The sequence below is a fragment of the Notechis scutatus genome, chromosome 1 (genome assembly GCF_049901735.1).
Source record: "Notechis scutatus isolate UNSWTSFEM ecotype Mainland chromosome 1, rNotScu1.2, whole genome shotgun sequence".
Classification (NCBI taxonomy): Eukaryota; Metazoa; Chordata; class Lepidosauria; order Squamata; family Elapidae; genus Notechis; species Notechis scutatus.
In genome coordinates, this window is record NC_142009.1 from 325838155 (window position 1) to 325858535 (window position 20381).

At 42.8% G+C, this 20381-nt stretch overlaps 1 protein-coding gene across 1 annotated transcript in view; it reads right to left on the reverse strand.

The window, feature by feature from the left end:
• Nucleotides 1-2272: 2272 nt before the first annotated feature.
• The window catches only part of MFSD12 (major facilitator superfamily domain containing 12), a 35164-nt gene continuing 17055 nt past the window's right edge, over nucleotides 2273-20381 (reverse strand). The window contains exons 2-10 of the mRNA XM_087952607.1: nucleotides 14735-14945; nucleotides 12442-12574; nucleotides 12094-12291; nucleotides 8772-8864; nucleotides 8379-8471; nucleotides 5812-5982; nucleotides 4215-4309; nucleotides 2996-3126; nucleotides 2273-2651 (exon numbers count right to left, since the gene is read on the reverse strand). Coding sequence (XP_087808733.1) covers nucleotides 2563-2651; nucleotides 2996-3126; nucleotides 4215-4309; nucleotides 5812-5982; nucleotides 8379-8471; nucleotides 8772-8864; nucleotides 12094-12291; nucleotides 12442-12574; nucleotides 14735-14945 — 1214 coding nt within the window. The 3' untranslated portion in view covers nucleotides 2273-2562. The remainder of the gene's footprint in view (nucleotides 2652-2995; nucleotides 3127-4214; nucleotides 4310-5811; nucleotides 5983-8378; nucleotides 8472-8771; nucleotides 8865-12093; nucleotides 12292-12441; nucleotides 12575-14734; nucleotides 14946-20381) is intronic.

Sequence of the window (20381 nt, forward strand, 5' to 3'; positions counted from 1 at the left end):
TTTGTAATCCAATATACTCTTTTGCTGTTATTTGTATATCCTTTTAATTATTAAGACATCAATCATTTTCAGTTGAACATCCAGTTAGCATCTTTTTTCATATCAGTCTTGTAGCCTGTCCTTTTAAAATCCACTTTCAGATATATCTGTGTTGCTTTGTAAAACTTGTTCCTCTTCCATAACATCTTTTAAACACAGAATATATCATGGCAGACACTTTTAAAATTAATTTGGGACCATTGTTCAAAAATATTTCTCAATATGGTCAATATTAAGGTGTTTTGCTTCATTTTATATTAAGTAAAAATTGAGTGTTTTTCCTCCTTTAATTGCTCTGTAATCTTTAGTTCCCCCTGTCTTCAAAGTTCCGTCTTTTTTTAAAGAATTCAAAACAGAAACATTTTCCCATAGAAAGAGTTCTTAAAATTAATCCCAAAATCTTATTTTAAATCCATCTGGACCTCTAGTTCATTTGTAACTTTTGAAAATCAAAGTTCTGATCACCCTTTTCCTGTTTATTCAAAAATAATCTTTTTTTTAAAAAAAAAATCCTTACACATGTATTTAAAACTTATTTTGCTAAAGAGTAAGGAAATTCACCAGGTGATGTAAAACTTGTTGCTCCTTGGTCCCTAACAGCTGAGAAGCCGTTAACAAACCCTTTGAGAAGCAATGAGAAAAGGAAGTATGCAAACCCAAGCATCCTTAGAAAAGACGTCAACTGTGGTTTGAGTGAAGATGCTTCATGTTTCAGAGCTCTAAAACCACTGGTGAAGAAATGGCAAAATTGAGCAAAGCCAAATGGCAGAATAAAGAATGGAAACTAGAGGACTTAAAATCTACAGCTAGAAGCTACGGGTCTATATGGGACCACTCTAAAGCCAACAAAGAGTTGATAAATCAGATTATTCAGAATGGGAGGCAATAGGGGGGGAAAGAGACACCACTTTGTGTCAGTCTTCCTCAGTTTTATACTTTGCAAATGTGTTTTGACTTTAAATCCTGTAAATTGTTAGCTGGCAGAAAAACACAGATTGGTGAAACCAGCCATAAGCAAAAACACCTTGAGCTCCCGGTACAATTTCCAATTGTGACCTCGAGGTCATTCCATTACATGATTTGAAAGGCTATTTACCCATTATAAATAGTCCCAAAGATGCTTTTTCAAGCACCTTAAGAAGCAACTGGACTTCCTGGTTTTTCTTTGAAGATGTTTCACTTCTCATCCAAGAAGCTTCTTCAGTTCTGACTGGATGGTGGGGAATGGAAGGACCAGCAGACATCTGGTCATTTACATGCTTTTATCTAAATTTCTAATAGATGTCAAACTCACGGTGTCAGGTCATCACATGATGTATCGTGACTTTCCCCTACTTTGCTAAAACGGAGGTGGGGTGCAGGATATGACGTATCTGGGCCAGGGGCCACGAGTTTGACACCCCTACTCTAAAGAGATTTTATTTAAATATCTAAAGCCTGCAAATGACCAGCTGTCTGCAAAGAGTATAACACCTTCCATTCCCCACTATTCAGTCAGAGCTGAAGAAGCTTCTTGGATGGGAAGTGAAACGTCTTCAAATAAAAACCAGAAAGTCCAGTTACCTCTTGAAAAAAGCACCTTTGGGACAACCATGACCTGGATGAGACTGAGAATCTCCACAGATAGACACCCATTATAAACAACCAAGGATCCTTGGCTTGTGCCTATAATCTATTGATATGAGCAACTAACCTCTCAGTGAGGGAATTATAGTATTGGAAGGGCCTCAAAGATCATCTTGATCGGGCCTTCGCAATTTGAAGGGAAACTAATTGAACTCCTCTTAAGAAGTGGCTGTTCAGCACTTACGATCTTGACAGCTTTCCTTCAGAAGTTCAGCATGATAGCTGGCTGCAGTGCAATAAATCAGTCCCCAAACTGGACACTATTCTCATGTGTCCAGTTTTGGGACAAGAAGAGAAGAATAGGAAAAAGGTGACATATGCCAGTCTGTTGGTCCTCCAACACTGACAAATAAACCACCGTATGTTGTTTGTTAAGAGTGAAGATGGCAGTGAAGATCAAGATACAGAATTCAGGGTTGTACCATTCTATCCTGACAAACCAGCCTTTTTGAGAGTAATCTACCCACAAATCAGTATCTATACACTCCCCCTGTATTTTAAAGATCAAGCATATAAAAAAATAGAATATTTAGCAAACAAGTAAAAACATAATTAGGTCTTTTTTACTTAAGATAGTTTAATTATTTCTTAAATAAAAAACCTCACATTTAGTTATTTTTATGTACAAATAGATAGAAAAAGGGAATGGCAGGGTGGAAGATATTGCTTCATTGCTAGTTCTACACTAGCTGCACAAGGGACCAACTGGGGGAATGAAGTGGTCAAAAGAAAGGATCTTCCCATAAGGGTCAAGGAAGGTTTGTGCAAAATATGCTGGGATTGTCCATGTTGAGTCCAGAGAGCAAATAAGGGCAAATTCAAGCTAGATGAAACAGTTCTTTGGATTTCAATGCTGCTGCAATTCCATCCAGTCCTAGCTTTGCTCCTTCAAATGTCTCAGTTCACCACTGCCACTGGTTCTCCTTCCTCAAGATATTGGTGGCTTCTTGGCTTCACCCCTGCTAATCCTGAAATAGAAATATCACCTGCAGGAGAAATGCAGTTCATTAGCCAGAACTTTTCCACATGTCCCCCCTCCTTCCCATTGACTTTGTTAGAAAGTGATCACATGATCCTGGGACACTGCAACTGTCATAAATATGACTGCACAATTCATTTTACAACTGCAGTGATTGGTATAACAACTGGAAAAATAGGTCATAAAATCCGGTATAACTCACTGCCTTACTTAGCAATAGAAATCCTGATTGCAATTGTGGTTGTAAGTCAATCACAGGTGTAGATGTAGCTACATCTGCACTTCTCTGCTTCCCTCTCTTCTATATTTCCCACACCCCCTATTTTTCCCATCACAGCAAATCCCACTTACAGAAACGGATCCTGATTGGCCAGATCATGATGCTGGCTAGGAATAGGGCAGCCACCATTGCCATGCCTCCAGTAACCGAGACCATTACCCAATGGTAGAAGGTCACACAGCCGTTGCAACAGAGCTGAGTCCTGGAGTTTGTGAAGGGTGGGGATGGAGACGGGAATAGAGGGGGGGGAAGGAAATGCAACAAGAAGATAAATATTAGGTTGTGTACACTGCTCTTACACATGGAGGCTCTCTCTTCAGAGCCCCTGGTTAAGCAAAGCAGGTAATTCCACTGGAGAACATAAAAATCTTGTAGGATCAAAACAAAAAAATGGTTGGAGCTATGTTTCTTGTTAGTGCCATTTCAAGAGTCTTGCTGAGCCTACTACCAATGCCATTCCTCAATCACTGTTACTGTACATTCTATGGTAGACTGCTTCGGTGCATGGAGGATTCCCCTCAGCTATGGTATATCTAACACTCCCTCTTAAAATTCCCGTCTCCAAAAAGTCTCAAATCCAGATATTAAAGGTTAGGAGATTCCACAAGTTATAATATGGTTTGTAAGCATAACATTGGCAGTGATGCATTATGAAAACTGAACTATGGTTTGATCAAGCATGGTTTCTACTTCTAATATACCTGTACAGGGTCCATATACCAGTATTTGATTTAAGGTTTGCCTTAATGCATAAACTTGATCATAATGGTTTGCAACTGCACTGGACAGTCTAATGGGTGGGTACTACAGTCCAGCCAATGATGGTTTATTAAATAAACTATGGTTAAGCTTTATTTATATATTTGTTTTATTGATTAGCCCTTGGGCCATATCAAAGTGCAGAGTTCCAGAAACAAATTATTACTGAAATTTGATAAAAGCAATTTAAAATGGAATTGGATAAAATACAATTTAAAATGAAATTGGAATAAAATACGATTTAAAATGAAATTGGAATAAAATACAATAAACTGTGGTTAAGTAATTCCTGGTTTAACGCAAGATGTAAAGTACATAATGGGAAATACATGCTGAATCCAGCATCATTCAAATGGATTTAAGAAAACAACTATCCCACCTGGCCTGTTCTGACAAGCAGAAACTATTTCTTCACAAAGTGCCCTCCATTTTCTCTGCCCTTCGAGTCACTGATGTGCCAAAGGGGGCCTGCTCACCACCCTTCTTTTCACCAACACCGTTGTCTCACTGTGGCCCACAACCTTCACTTACGGGCATGGATGCAGGTCCTGGATAATCATCACCGACAATCCGTTGGCAACTTTATCAGTGAAGCTCATGGCCCCGTAGACGAATGCGCCGCTGTGCTATTGGAGAACAAGGAGCCACAAATGCATTAGGGCCACTTGAGTGGCTGCCAGGTCTTATCCTGGACAGAAAGCAAAACTTTGAAACAAAAAGAAGAGGCAAACCTCAAAATAGTTCTACAGCATAGTACCATTCTGAGGCTTGTTGTATTCCTTTTCTTTCCTTTTTCTTTCTTCCCCCATAGCAGATAACAGATAATCAGAGTTGGAAGGGACCTTATAGGTCATCTAGTCCACCCCCCTGCCCAAGCGGGAGACCCGACACCATTTCTGACAAATGGCAGCCCAATCTCTTCTTGAAGGTCTCAAGTGATGGCACTCCCACAAGTTCCAAGGGCAAGCTGTTCCACTGGTTGATTGTTCTCACTATCAGAAAGTTTCTCCTTATTTCCAGGTTGAATCTCTCCTTGTTCAGTTTCCATCCATTGTTTCTTGTCTGGCCTTCGGGTGCTTTAGAAAATAGCTTCATCCCTTCCTCCTCTCTGTGGCAGCCCCTCAGATATTGGAAGACTGCTATCATGTCTCCCCTGGTCCTTCTCTTCACTAGACATGCCCAGTTCCTGTAACTGTTCTTCATATGTTTTAATCTCCAGTCCCCTAATCATCCTGGTTGCTCTTCTTTGTACTTTTTCTAGAGTCTCAACATCTTTTTTATAATGTGGTGACCAAAAGTGAATGCAGTACTCTAGGTGTGGTCTTACTAGGGCTTTATAGAGTGGTATTAGTACCTCACTTGATCTTGATTGTATCCCTCTGTTAATGCAACTAAGGATTGCATTAGCTTTTTTGGCTGCTGCTGCACACTGCTGGCTCATATTTAACTGGTTTCAGGAGGATCTTTGCCTACAGCAGTGTTTCTCAGCAGCTTTAAGATATGTGGACTTCAACTCCCAGAATTCCTCAGCCAGCATTCCTCAAGTCCACACGATGAGAAACACTACAGGATGTACAGAATGGCAAACAAACCATTTATTTCTAAGCTTCTCCAAAAGTGCCCTTTGTCCTTCATATTCCCCTTCCCATAAAAACAAATAAACAAGTGGCCTTACGTACTTCTAAAAATAAGCAAAGCATTATATTATGGCACCCTAAGGCTCGAAGTACACATTTTGCCTTTTAGTCCCCATAACACCTGAGGTAGGGATTGTGCAAAAATGCTGCCAATGATATACAGCCCAGGAGCCCCACCTAATTCAAGACGGTGGCCGCAATGGTGTGATTAAAGTCCCGCTTCCTTTTCATGTGCATAAAAAGGGGAGGGGCTTTGGTTATGTCATTATGGCTTCCATCTTGAATCTCTCGCCTCTCAGAATAACCTTGGCCACTTCTTTGGCATTGTTCCCTTGAAGATATCATTGGAGCTCCAAACGAATCACTCTTGTCTATGATTCAGAAATCCCACATTTCTTCTTTTTTTCTGCTTTTTTTAAGGATTAGCGCTGACTTTTCACCCAGCTCCTAAAGCGGGCCTGACTCCATCTTTTACACAAGGTGCTTCATACCGTGTGGGGTCCGATGAGATCAGCTGTCATGGAGAGGGAAGTTACCAAAATGGTGGCCGACCCTGTCCCAAGCAGAACAGCAGCCCCGTAAACTTCAACGCCAAGTCGCTCAGCTAGGGCCACCCAGGAGGCAAAGGCCAAGATAATCAGCAGTCCCAGGAAGTAGGTGAGCTAACATGGATAAAGAAATTACTTTCACTTCCGAAACATGGATGCATTGATCACTACTACATAAAATATTCATTCAATATCTATGGAGGTTCTCAGTCATCCAGCTCATGGTTGTCCCCGAGGTGTTTTTAAAAATAAAAAAGGCAACTGGACTTCCTTGATTTTTATTTTTCTTGAAGACTTCATTTCTCTTCCAGGAAGCTTCTTCAGTTGTAACTAACCAGTGGGGAAAGGAAAGGAAACGTTTTCAAGAAAAGAAAAATGAAGAAAGTCCAGTTGCCCCTTTTAAAAAACATCTTCGGGACTATGTATTCAATAGCATCCTCTAATTCAGCGTTTCTGAATTCTTGACAACTTAAAGATGTGTGGACTTCAACTCCCAGAATTCCTCAGCCTGTATGATAGCTGGGGAATTCTGGGAGTTGAAATCCACATCTCTTAAATTTGCTGAGGTTGACAAACAATGTGCTAATATCTAAGAATTTCTCCAGGTTTTCTATAGTCAAGTGTTTTATCTTTTGGACAAGAGCCTACTTTTTGCAAAAAGCTGGAGAGTATTATATTGAAAAAGGAGAAGAACACAGTGCAAGCAAGAGCTAGAATGAACAAAGGAAGCAGAGATGGCACAACAATGACAGCACTTGTAAATGAATATAGCTCAGAATACAACTTCTATAAGCTGCCTAGAGTCATTGTAAGTGAGATGGTGGCCATATAAAATGTATAAATAAAACAGAGATGTACAGCATAGCATTTATAATTGTCAAGGCATCTATTACAACTGAAAATAAAATTATGTTCTGCAAGAATTAAAGATTGCCCTTTTCTAAAAAGCTCAAAATTCAGGAAAACATCTTATTCTTGCAAAATAAAATCAAGGGAAGATTGACATCTCAAGATAATTTGGGAAACATGGTTTTACAAATCCTATTTTTATTGGGGGTAGGGTTGTTGCATAAAATTTGTAACATCAGAAAAGTTGCCTGATTTGTAACATCAGCTTTCAGCTGGTATCTAAGCACCTGTGTAAAAGCGTAGAAGGAGTGGCGGAACGTCGGGGAGGAGTTAAAAGAGGGACTGGCCTAGAATCCCCACATAGCCAAAAATGAACTAAGTGCAACCTTGAATTCCATTGACCCTTACCTAACTCCAAGCAGGTGCTAACGAATAGAATAGAGTGGAGTGGAGTGGAGTGGAGTGGAGTGGAGTAGAGTAGAGTAGAATTCTTTATTGGCCAAGTGTGATTGGACATACAAGGAATTTGTCTTTGGTGCATAAGCTCTCAGTGTGCATAAAGGAAAAATAAATACATTCATCAAGAATCATAAGATGCAACACCATGATAAGCATAGGTTACTAATAAGCAATCAAATCATACTAGGGAACAAATAAAACAATATAAATTGTAAAGATATAAGCAACACGGTTATAGTTATAAGTTGGAAGAGACAGGTAATAAGAAGGATGAGAGGAATAATAGTAATATTATCTGAGAAGATTCCTGTGCATAGGCATTTTTCTTTTCTTTTAAAGACCCTGTAATCCCTTGCATGGAATGCAGTGGCTCAGTGGCTAAGACGCTGAAAGGTTGGCAGTTTGGCAGTTCGAATCCCTAGCGCTGTGTAACGGAGTGAGCTCCTGTTACTTGTCCCAGCTTCTGCCAACCTAGCAGTTTGAAAGCATGTAAAAATGCAAGTAGAAAAATAGGGACCCCTTTGGTGGGAAGGTAACAGTGTTCCATGCTCCTTCAGCATTTAGTCGTGCCGGCCACATGACCATGGAGACATCTTCGGACAGCTCTGGCTCTTCGGCTTTGTAACGGAGATGAGCACCGCACCTTAGAGCCGGAAATGACTAGCACGTATGTGCGAGGGGAACCTTTGCCTTAATCTCTTGCATCAGAGTGGATTCAGAGTTGAGCATTTACTGACTGGATGCCCTTCCTGATGCCTACGTGGAGTTTGCAGCAGATATTTTCTTGCACCCAGGAGGAGAAATATCTGCTGCTACCTAGGGTCGAATTCACAGCTTCCTGATTGTGAGGTGAGAGCTCAACGTCTAGGCCACCACACTACTCATTCCCGTGCGCATACATGATTAGCAATAAATCAATTTCATCAGACCTTCATGTATGGATCTGGTCCTTTGCACCTGAAGAGATCAATTGGATTTCCTAGTGTGGATAGAGCCTCCGTGATGCAACAGAATTTAATCCTTTCACACATTCCCATAAATTTCAATTTGGATAATGCAATTTCTGCACAGTTGTAGGTGCCCGAGCATGGAAGAGACCTTCCTGGGTGTGAGTGAAGTGGTAGTTACAAGGACACCTGGCAGGAAAGCCGAATTTTCCTTTAGGGCTGCCAAGACTGAAAAGGAAGGCTGGGAGTACTCACATTTCTGCCAATCCACTTGTTCACAGTTTTCATCAAAAAGGAGGAGAGAAAGCCACTAATATACATCACCAGTGGAATTGTGGCAATGTATCTCTGTAAAAAGGTAAGAGAAAAGGGAATAAAACCATTGAGGCTCTTCCTTTAGGGAAAAAGATAAGAAAACAAATGCAGCCTACTACTGTTGATTAAATCCTACCCCAACAGTGGTGGCTTTTGCAGAGGGCAAGGGAGCTGCTCTTCCAGTTTCCGGTGCTCCCACACTCCCACGCCAGGGAGCTGATATTCTGGTTTCTGGCGCTCCCCCGTGAACGCTCCTGTTTCGGCACTTGGTGCCGAAAAAGGTTTGCCAACACTGATAAAACAAGCTTCCCCCTTCCCAAAGATCACACTTACTTTTGGAAGCAATAGTGAATTGGTGAGGTACATTGCGATGTATGTCTGAGATAGGTTGACAATGAGCCGGGTGAACATGTACAGCATTGCCACCTGGAGGCAGAAAGTGGTGTTACATATGCACATACCTAAGTGCACTGATGATGCTACCTAATTTGGGTAATGAAATGTCTGCAAGAAAACCACCAAGCTCAGAGAGCATCAAGGACCTCTCACTTAGTATCATAGAACCACAGAGCCAAGGTTGAGAAATACTGCTGGCTGGGGAATTCTGGGAGTTGAAGTCTACACACATCTCAAAGTTGCCACGGTTGAGAAACTTTGTTCTAGAACAGTGGTCCCCAACCTTTTTGTACCAGGGACCAGTTTCAAGCAGAAACACTTTTTCAAGGACCGGGAGTCCGAGTTTGGTGGTTTGCTTCCAGATGTTTCATTACCTGACTAGGTAACATATGTTGTTACCTAGTCGGGTAATAAAACGTCTGCCAGCAAACCACCAAGTTCAGGGAGCGCCAATGCCTCCCCATTGCAACCCTGAGCGAGATATTCTCTTCTATTGGGACATTTAAAACGGAGGGTTTCAGCTGCAGATTCAGGAACTGCGCCGGGCTGAGGAACGCCTTCAAAACTGAGCGCTGGGCGGCGGCGGCCCACGGCTCTCGGCTCTGCCTTCCTCAGCCCCATCCCTCAGGTGTCTCCATTCCTCCCTCAGGTGTCTGCCTCGTTCCTCTCTCAGTCGCTCTCTCGCTCCTCCACCAGCCCAGGAAGAAACTGCTTCAAAGAAGCCGGCAGGGTGGCTTTTCCTGTCGGCGCAGCTCCTCCGAAGCGCCCGTTCACCCCCACCCCGCCGCCCTTGGTTCAATCCAGTGCTCCGTTCTGCCTGCCTGCCTGCCTTCGTTTCTGGTAGTTTTGGAGCAGCTTCGGCTGAGAATAATAACTATTTGCCTCTTTTACTCAGCCAAGCTGCTCCGAAACAACCAGAAACGAGGCAGGCAGGCAGGCAGGCAGGCAGAACGGAGCACTGGATTGAACGCGCGGCGGCGGGTGGGGGTGAACGGGCGCTCGGAGGAGCTGCGCTGACAGGAAAAGCCACCCTGCCGGCTTCTTTGAAGCAGTTTCTTCCTGGGCTGGTGGAGAAGCGAGAGAGCGACTGAGAGAGGAACGAGGCGGGAGGAAACCAAAGCCGCTGAGCCAGAGAGCAGGACAGGCTTTGGTTGCTTCCTCCCTCCCCTTCTTTCATTTGTGTCCTTGATCCCTGATCCCAGCAGCATTCACCGAAGGCGAAGAAAGCTGCCATTTTTTTAAAAAAAAATTCTTTGCGGCCCGGTACAAAGTGATCCACGGACCGGTACTGGTCCGCGGCCCGGTGGTTGGGGACCCCTGTTCTAGAATATATGTAGTTCACAGAGGCATAAAGAACTAAAGGTGCTTTTTCAAGAGGCAGCTGGACTTTCTAGTTTTTCTTTGAAGACGTCTCGCTTCTCATCCAAGAAGCTTCTTCAGCTTCTGCAGCTGAAGACATTCCTGAACATGGATGACTACAAGGCCAAGGTGAACAATGTTCTGAAGGACACTGCTACAAATGAAACTCTGAAGAGAGACCCCACCAATAGTTACAAGAAAAAGGTCACTGGTTTCTTGCAACACCTCCTAAAGGACAATGCCATCGACAAGCCACAATATAACCGTCTTTACTCTGGAGAAGCCACCCCATGCATACATGGACTCCCCAAAATCCACAAAGAGGGAACCTCAGAGCTGAAGAAGCTTCTTGAATGAAAAGCAAAACATCTTCAAAGAAAAACCAGAAAGTCCAGTTGCCTCTTGAAAAAGCACCTTTGGGACAACCATGACCTGGGATGACTGAGAATCTCCATAGACAATTGCTCTTTAAAGGTGACAGGCTGCTTCTGGGTATGATGGAGAAGTTTTCCTCATTTGTTTGGCTTTAACCAATTTGGAAAAGAAAAGAAATAATGGCAGAAATTTGGACTCACTGAGACAGAGAGATGAAGACAATGCAATGATTTCTCTGCTTGACGGGTTTCCTTTCTGGGTTTAGAATTATATCTAACGTGTAAAGCGAATCAATTAAGGGGAGATAAACATTCTGAGGGATTCCAGATTCCAGAAATGCTGTTCCCCTTCAAAATACGCAGACTCTCCCTTGGGCTATGTCGCCCCGAGGGCAATTCCTGGAATTAAAACCTACAAGTCAAAAATGGATTGGGCCGAAAACAATTGTTCCAAATAAAAGAAATTTATTTGGGGGCTGGACCAATTCTGGTTTGGGCGATTTATTTCCAAAAACTGTTAAAATGCCAAATGGAATGGCAGTGTTTGGAAGAGGGATAGATCTTTGACTTGGCATTCATTTACATTTTGTCAAAAACACCAAGCCCCATCTTCTCCAATATATGCCTGCCATCAACCCTCTACAGCAGTGGTTTCCACACTTGGCTTGTAGACTTCAAGTCACAGAATTCCTCAGCTAACTATGCTGGGTAGGGAATTCTGGGAGCTAAAGCCTACAAGTCTTAAAACTGTCTGGAGAGCCTCGCTCTATAGCAGGGGACCCCAACCACCGGTCCACGGACCGGTACCGGGCCGCGGAACAACTCCTACCGGGCCGCTGGCTTGCTGGGCACCGCCATCTTTTTTTGATGAAAAAGTGCTTCCGGTGAGCTTTTCCGGTAGAAAGCTCACCGGAAGCACGTTTTCATCAAAAAGATGGCGGCACCAGCGCTTCCGGTGAGCTTTTCCGGTAGAAAGCTCACCGGAAGCACGCCATCAAAAAGATGGCGGCGCAGCGCTTCGTGAGCTTTTCCGGTAGAAAGCCATTTCTACCCGAAAAGCTCATCGAGATGCCGCCATCTTTGATGAAAAGTGCTTCCGTGAGGTCACCGGAAGCACTTTTTCATCAAAAAGATGGCGGCGCCCAGCTGATGCCGGTACCGGGCCGCGGCGTAAAAAGGTTGGGGATCACTGCTCTATAGCATGGGCCAATAGCTATTCTGGCCAGAGATCATGCAGTGTATAAGTGTAGTATTTTTCAAACTTAGCAACTTTAAGATGGGTGGATGGCCTTCAACTCCCAGACATCCCCAACTATTCTGGGAATTGAAGCCCATCCATCTTAAAGTAGCTAAGGTTGAGAAACATTGGTACAATGAATTCAACAAATGTCGTTGGAGGGCACCATCAGGGAACAATACTTTAGGCCCTTTTAGATATCTGTAGGACAAGCCTTCCCAAATTCCTTGATCCTGAAAAAAGAATGAAGCATAATGGTGAGAGAAGATGTGATTTTTTCTGCCTTCACCTGGTAGAAAGCAGGTTCCAGAAACCAGTGTTTCCAAAGGAGGACGGGCCGAATGGACTGTTTTTGCTCTAGAGGTAATAGGGGACTATGTTCATCTGCTTCAGGCAACCTGGAAACTGTCCGCTTATTTTCTTTGGTCCCAAGATGGAAGAGGAGCGAAGAAATGGAGCCACATCCTATCACAATCAGGGATAGGTTCTAGAGTGGGGAACAGAGGCAAAATAAGAGAGAAAGGTTAGAACTGCAAGACTAAATCAAGGAAGTGGATCTTTTATGAAGAGGGCGGGGGGAAGGAACTTGGCCATGATTTTCAACGACTTTAGCAGTACCATCTTGCCAAACACCCACCCGAAAGACAGGAATGTCATGGCGCCCGAGGTGCTGGGTGAGTTTCTTTGTCTCTGTGGGATCGATCTGGAAGTGCAGGAGGAACCATGCCACTCCATACACCGTGATGTTGGCCATGACAGTGAAGGCATACCTGAAAACAGGAAGAAGACCAGGCAGAGCTGATTAAGCATAGACTACAACTGGAAAAAAGAGGATTGGTTCATATCTATGCCCATCAAGTCCCAGGCCCCACCCTGGAAATTCAGGTTCTTTTCTCTGTTTTTCCCACCATCTGGGCATAGAAGATCTGGGGAAGATCCTCCAAGCTGCTAAGGAGGAAACTGCTAGTTGTGTAATTTGGCTTGCAAAAAATGTTATTTGCTGGGTTCCTGCTTTTTACTCAGCCCAGCTGGATTCACTCCTTTTTGACTTTCTTTTTTTTAAGTTAAGAAACTTAAAAGGAAAAACTTACTGTATTTTTCAGAGTATAAAATGCACTTTTTTCACCCCCAGAAGTGGGTGGAAATGTCTGTGCATCTTATACAGTGAATGTTGCCCAAGCCCCAGCCACCCACCGGTCCCCACCCTTCGGCGTCTGCCTCCCAGCAATTTGCCTCCTTGCAGCAAACAGCAATCTATCTATCCTTGCAGCAAACAGAAATCTGGCAATCTCCACCACCCAGAATGGGTGGAAAATGGGGCGGCAGAAGCTAAAAACGGGATGCGGAGGCCAAAAATGGGGTGTACAGAGGCAGCAATAGGCCATGGCAACCCCCTGCAGCCTGAAACAGCTGATCATGGGGAGGTCGATCCAACAGACAATCAGCTGCTTGTGCTAATCAGGCTGTGCTGAAACTGAAACTGAAACAGGCTGTTTGCTGTTTGTTGCAAGGAGGCAAATTGCTGGGAGGCAGAGGGCAGATTTTTTTTTTCTTGTTTTCCTCCCCCAAAAGCTAGGTGCGCCTTATACTTCGGAGCATCTTATACTCCGAAAAATACGGTCTTTATAGGACATTTCACATTGTTTCTACAGCCTTCACGTAATGACTACTTGTTTAGCAACTATTTGAAGTTATGATGGCTCTGAAAAAATGTGATTTATGACCAGCCCTAGCACTTAAAACCATTGCAGCATCCTTGTGGTTATGCCATTGTGACCCGGGTGCTTGGCAACTGGCTCATATTTATGACACTTGTAGAGTCCTGCAGTCACTGGATTGCCATTTGTGATCTTCCAAGCCAGCGCCTGACAAGGGAAGGCAATGGAGAAGCCAGCAGGAGGTTGCAAGTCACCTTATTCAATTTTAAATTTAATTTTAATTTATTAAAAATTATTGAAATACCTCAGATGTTAATTTCAGTTTACCTAAATAAATAATGAGCTATGGTGGGTAATGACTGCTAACCTTCAAAGGATATCTTAGAACAAGGGTATCAAACTCTAGGCCTGGATCCGGCCTGCAGGGTGCTTAGATCTCGCCTGCGGGCCTCCCGTGCCAGTGAAGGACCTGCCTGCGGTGCCTCTGCCAGCAAAAACGGAGCTCAGGGAGGCCGCATGTGGCCTTCTTGAGCTCTGTTTTCACTGGCAGAGGGCTGCAGGAGGCTGTCGCGGCCTAAAACAGAACCTAAGAGGGCCGTCGTGGCCGAAAACAGAGCCTCAATGAGTGACATCAAGCTGGCCATGCCCATCATCCCCCCTCCGCCCCCCCCCGAGGTCAAACACAACCCTGATGTGGCCCTCAATGAAATCGAGTTTGACACCCCTGTCCTAGAACTTTGAAGATCATCCATTGCAGTTTAGATGCCTGGAAGCACTTCTTACAACCTAAGAATTGATTCTGCAGTTGTATGTTCACTAATCCACATTTTTTTTTCTTTCTAGCATTTTCTTGTAGGAAGAGGAACCATGTTTTAGAAGTATTTATTTACCTATCAATCAAATTTATTGGCCTCCATAGGGTACCAATGCTGATCCATTTGTGGCGACTGGAATGGACCAACAAGCTTGTTGCTTGAGCTGATATCCTGGGCTAAGAGAAAGTGACTGGCCCAAAGTCACCCAGCTGATTTCATGCTTAAGGCAGAACTAGAACTCACATTATCCTGGTTTCTAGCCTGGTGCCTTAGCCACTCGGCCAAATTGGTGTTCACACATACTCAATGCCCTTGGACACTCTGCACTGTGCTCACTAGTTGACCGAGAATTTCTTGGTGTAGAGGTCAATGGGATGGTTTACAACAAGCCAGGCATGTTGGCCAAATAGCGTCAACAAGGTTTGAGAGGATGATCCACTTTCCTATCAGATCTTACCTGAAAGCTGTGAGCTCCACCTTCTCATGGTCAGTAGTGACCAACTCTGGTATGAGCGAGAGGTGAGAGATTTGGGTGGCTGCCCAGCCAAACTGGAAGATGATAATAAATGGGATGAAGTAGATGAGCGCAGCCCACTCAGGTGTGTTCTCCGTGCAGCCGATGCATGGGCTGAAGATGAAGGGGAAGGAGACCAGAACACAGAGGGTCCCTGTGGAGAGAGATGGTCAAAGTACAAACTTGAGTCTATAGAGATTCTCAATCATCCAGACCACGGTTGTCCCAAAGGTGCTTTTTCCAAAAGGCAACTGGACTTTTCTTGGCTTTTTTCCTTTGAAAATATTTCACTTCTCATCCAAGAAGCTTCTCCTAGAACTGTCAGAACTGAACTGTTCTTCAGTTAGAACTGAAGAAGCTTCTTGGATAAGAAGTTAAAAACCAAAAAAGTCCAATTGCATTTTGAAAAAAGCATCTTTGGACAAGCTTGAAAGAGGCAATCTAGGATTGTAAACAGATGAGAGAAACAACAAAGTTTGAGGCTGCTGAGCTGGAATTGTTGTTGTTGTTGTTGTCTTCAATCAGATTTTTATAGTAAGAAAGGTATATATTGAAATTTAAATAAGAGTTGAATGGATGTAATTAAAAGATATAAAGGTGTCATACTCCAATTAGTAACTACAGGAGAAAATTTGTTTAATGAGAAAAGATAATATGAAATTGAAACAAAACAGACAAAAGTATAAATATAATGATTTGAATTGAGATGAGATAATCAAAATAAAATTGAGAAAATTAAAGGGAAAAACTATATAGAAAATGTAAAATAGTATAAGATATGGAATAGAATACAAAAAGGAGCATGAAATTGAGTTTTGTGTCTGCATAAAGAAGTTCAACCTGGGACCATGCTATTTTCAAAAAAGATGTTTTACTTGTATTTTGTATGCGTGAAAACCCAAATAAAACTTTATTTAAAAAAAAAAAAAGAGCTTACATCCATTCCTCTAAGTCCAGCACTGAAAGAAAATAGCATTTCACCTCTCCTCCTACTTGGTATCTCTTCAGGTATTTGAAGAATACCATCATATGCCGCTCAACAATCTTTTCTCTAAACCAGCATTTCTCAACCTCAGCAACTGTAAGATATATAGATTTAAATTCTCAGAATTCAAGAATTCTCCAGTCATCTCCGTAGTTTGAAGTCCATATATCTTAAAACAAAGCTCTTCAAATTTGGCAAGTTTAAGACTTGTGGACTTCAACTCCCAGAATTCCTGAGCTAACATGACTGGAAGAGGAATTCTGGGAGTTGAAGTCTATAAGTCTTAAAGCTATCAAGTTTGAAGACCCCTGTCTTAAAAATTGCTTCAGCTGAGAAACACTGCTCTAAACTTAAAGAACATATATTTTTTACTTCTTTGAACATTCATTCATTCCTCAGTAAAGTCCGCAAACCACCCACTATCTTTTTGCAGCTACAATGGAGCCAGTTTGGTGTAGCGGTTAAGGTGCTGGCTAGAAACCAGGAGATTGTGAGTTCTGGTTCCATCCTAGCATGAAAGCTGGCTTGGGCCAATCACCAGGAGACTGTGAGTTCTAGTCCTGCCTTGGGCATTAAAGCAGGCTGGGTGAGCTTGGGCCAGTCACCCTCTCTCAAGTCAATTCAGCTCACAAAATTGTTGTGGGGAAAAATAGAGGAAGGAAGGAGAATTAGGTATGTTCACTGCCTTGAGTTACTTATAATAAGCAGGGATAAAAATTGAATACGCACACATTCACACTACCCGCTTGTCTCTAAAATCACCCAACCACTCTATATGATTTTACCTATATACACAGATTAAACAACCAAGAGGATATTCTGTTCTTGTTAATTCTCCCCTTGCTCAGTTCTGACCTATTTGCTGAGCAGTCTATTTATTCTCCTGAAAGCTTTACTGTATTTCCTTTTCTATGGTTTCAAGTAGGATTCTGCCAATGTAATCTCAGGCATGCTTAATAAACTAATTCCTGGAGTTATTGCAACCATTCTTGCTAAGTTTTCCTTTGCACAGAAGAACACTAAGATAATTTTCCAATTGTTAAGCTCAGATACAATTTTCATATGTGCCTTCACATTCTACAACCACTCCGTAAGCAAACCACACAAGTTCCACGATGTTTCTCCTGTTGCACCTGTTACACCTACATCTTTACTGTGGTTCAATGTTCTCATAACATGTATGACTTCCTTTCCATGTGGACCATTCATTCCACCTGAGATTAGATTAGATATGATCCTGCTGGCCTTTCATTAAAGGCCCTGAAAATTTGGTTTGCAGCCTTGGCTGTGTGATGGAGCTGCCTCTTGTCGATGGTTGTTTTTATGATGCTCAGCTGCTATGCATATTTTTATTTTAGTCACCTCTTATCTATTTTATTGGAAGCCACATAGGTAGATGAGTAGCCATTTAAATCTAATAACTCCATTTCAATTCCAATTTTTATCCTTTGCAAATTTGATAATCATTCCCTCCATTTCTCCACCATAATCACTAATTAAAATGTTAAAGAGTAGAGGAACCAGGACAGGTCCTTGTGGCCCTCTGCTAGATACCTTGCTCCAATCTGACATGGGGGTATTTACCCTGTTTCTCCAACAATATGGCCTCCCCCAATAGGAAGTCCCAGCATGTTTTATAGGCATGAAATGAAATTAAGCCCCTCCCCCCAAATTACCCGGCCTTATTATATGAGAAACACGGTATTTATTTATTCATTCATCTAAGCTATACCTCCTGCTAAAATTCTCACGTCTGTTTGTCTGTAACCTTCGCTAGGGTGAAATGGTACATTTCAGGGTAACAATTTTTGCGCCAATGTATTTCAAATGCGCTAACTTACAAAATGTGTCCAAAATCTGGGAGTCCATCATTCCTGTGGGATTGAAATTTGGCAGAATTGTAGCTGCTTCAATGCCACCATACCTGCTGACTACACTTCCCAGAAATCTGTAGGTTGTGTGGCACAAATAAATATGGGGGGGTGTATATCTGTCCTGTTTCCTGCCTCCCTCTGGTCCCTGTGCCCTATCGGCTGTCAGCAAAGCATGATGGATGAGTGGCAATTGCCTGCTTTGGAACCAATGCTGAAATCTGAAATCTCTAAACATTGGTGGGCAGTGAGAGAATGACCAGGGAGCTGGCGAGATAGGGCTGGCTCAAGGGTGAGAGCTGACAGTCAATGAGTGATCCCTTGGATTGTACCAAGATTTGAGCAGGGATGCAGTTTCCCCCCACAGTTTGCAGCTTTCTTTGTTCCCCTCACCCTCCTAGTTGAGTGGCAAGCAGTTTCACAGGTCAGCCAAGGAGAATAATTAATGACTTTCAGTGCTACCTGCCATCCTCTGGAAAGCAACATCAATGGAGAAGCTGGGAGTAAATCTTAAGTTGCTTCCGCTCCCACTGCTTTTTTATTTTTGGCTTGCCTGTGGTCATTTCATTTCTGTTTAGGTAAGGGAATATTTCTGAAAGGATGACCCAAGGATTACTACATCTCTTGTGTTTGCCTGCTTGTAGCCTTCAATTGGGTGAAAGGGTACATCATAAGGCATCCCTCTTTGAGGGAGATGGGCGGTTCAGAAATATGAAAAATAAAGAAAGAAAGAAATAATAATTCTTGAACCAAGGTACCCCAAACGGCCCACTTACAAAATGCACCCCAAATCTGGGACCCATTACTCCTGTGGGATTGAAATTTGTGGCAAAGTTGTAGCTGCTTCAAGTGCTGCCACAGTCCAACTTGATCACGAGATCATCATTTCCAACACTCCCAAAGGTGCTTTTACAAAAGTCTACCAGATGTTGTTTTTTCCTTGAAAACTTTTCACTTCTTATCCGAGAAGTTTGTTTCTTCAGTTCTTGGATGAGAAGTGAAACGTCTTCAAGGAAAAAAAACAAAGTCCAGTAAACTTTTGAAAAAGCACCTTCGAGACAACCATGACCTGGATGACTGAGAATCTCCATAGACATTTCCAGCACTCACTTCCAACTTCCCACGAGGAAAGTCAATGGGGAAGCCAGTGGGAAGCTGCAAGTTCCAGACCAACAGGCAGGTCAAGGGCTGCTGCCTGGTGGGGGAAGGACTTGGAGAAGAAAGCAAGTGGGGGACACTTACCTGAGCACTTGCAGCCTTCCCTGCTAGCTTCTACATTAGCTTTCCAGGGAAGCCAGCAGGGAAAGTTGCAGGTGGTGACCGTGTGATTGTGAGGCACTGCAAACTGGTCGTGTGTGTATCGGTCACCAAGTAATCAGATTGTGATCACATGACTGTGGGGGTATTGACACAGCTGAAACTCTAAGAACAGGTTGTAATCATGACAAAATTCTGGTCATTGCATCACAGCAATCATGATTTGTAATTGCTGATGCTCCCTGTAAACTTCCCACAAGCAAAGCAAATGCGGAAGCTGGCAAGAAGTTGGAACTCATTCTTGTTGCTCTTGGACTGCAACAGTGACCTGACTTGATCTCTTTAGGTAAATAAATACCTCTGAAACAATGACCCAATGAGCCAAAATTGTCTACTTAAAATTTATTAGCTATTAGCAACCAGGAGTATTTCTCCAATAGAATACCAGCATACTTGATTTAAAGTAGCTTAATCTGTTTCCATTTCAATGTATTACAAATACTATATTACAAAACTGTATTGCTGCTTTCTGTTTCATCTTAATACACCAAAAGCAGTTTCTTCTAACCTGGCTCTCTCCAGCATCTTGGGATTCCAAGCAGGGCCTTGGAGCTGGATACTGGAAGCTGCAATCCCAATGTTTGAAGGGCACCAAACAAGAGAGAGCTAACGTATGCTGATATGGCACAGGGGTTTGGTGAAATGGGCTGGTATCTTGGATGCCCAGTTCAAATCCCCACTCAGCCACAGTTGTCATTGGTGACTTGGGACCCGTCACTTCCTAAGGGCAACCTACAGTATCTCACGGGGTTGTTGTTGGGGGGCAAACTACAATACAGATAGTCCTTTCCTTACGACTGCAACTGAGCCCAAAATTTCTGTAGCTAAGCAACAGTTCTTAAGTGCATCACTGCAGTTGTTAACATGGTTATTAAGTGAATCTGGCTTCTACACCAGGGGTCCCCAAACTTGGGCAACTTTAAGACTTGTGGACTTCAGTTCCCAGCATAGCTGGCTGGAGAATTCTGGGAGTTGAAGTCCACAAGTCTTAAAGTTGCCAAGTTTGGAGATCTCTGTTCTACACTGACCTTGCTTGTCAGGAGGTCAACAAAAGGTGATCACATGACCCCTGGACACTGCAACCATCATAAATATAATGCCAGTTGCCAAGCGTCTGAATTTTGATTATGTAACCATGGGGATACAACAACAGTCGTAAATTTGAAAAAATGGTCACTTTCTTCAGTGCTGTTGTAATTACAAACAGTCACTAAAACAGTTGTAAATTGAGGACTAACTATAGTCACCTTGCCTGTCTGGCAGAAAAACAGAATATCAATTGCAGCGGAGAGCCAATAATATAAGTAAGATCTCTGGCCCACAGAAACCGTCTGTCTAGCACAATTAGATCCACGCAAGCTTAGCATCCCTAATCTCATTTATTCAACTCCCATAATCTGAATCAGTTCACAACTCA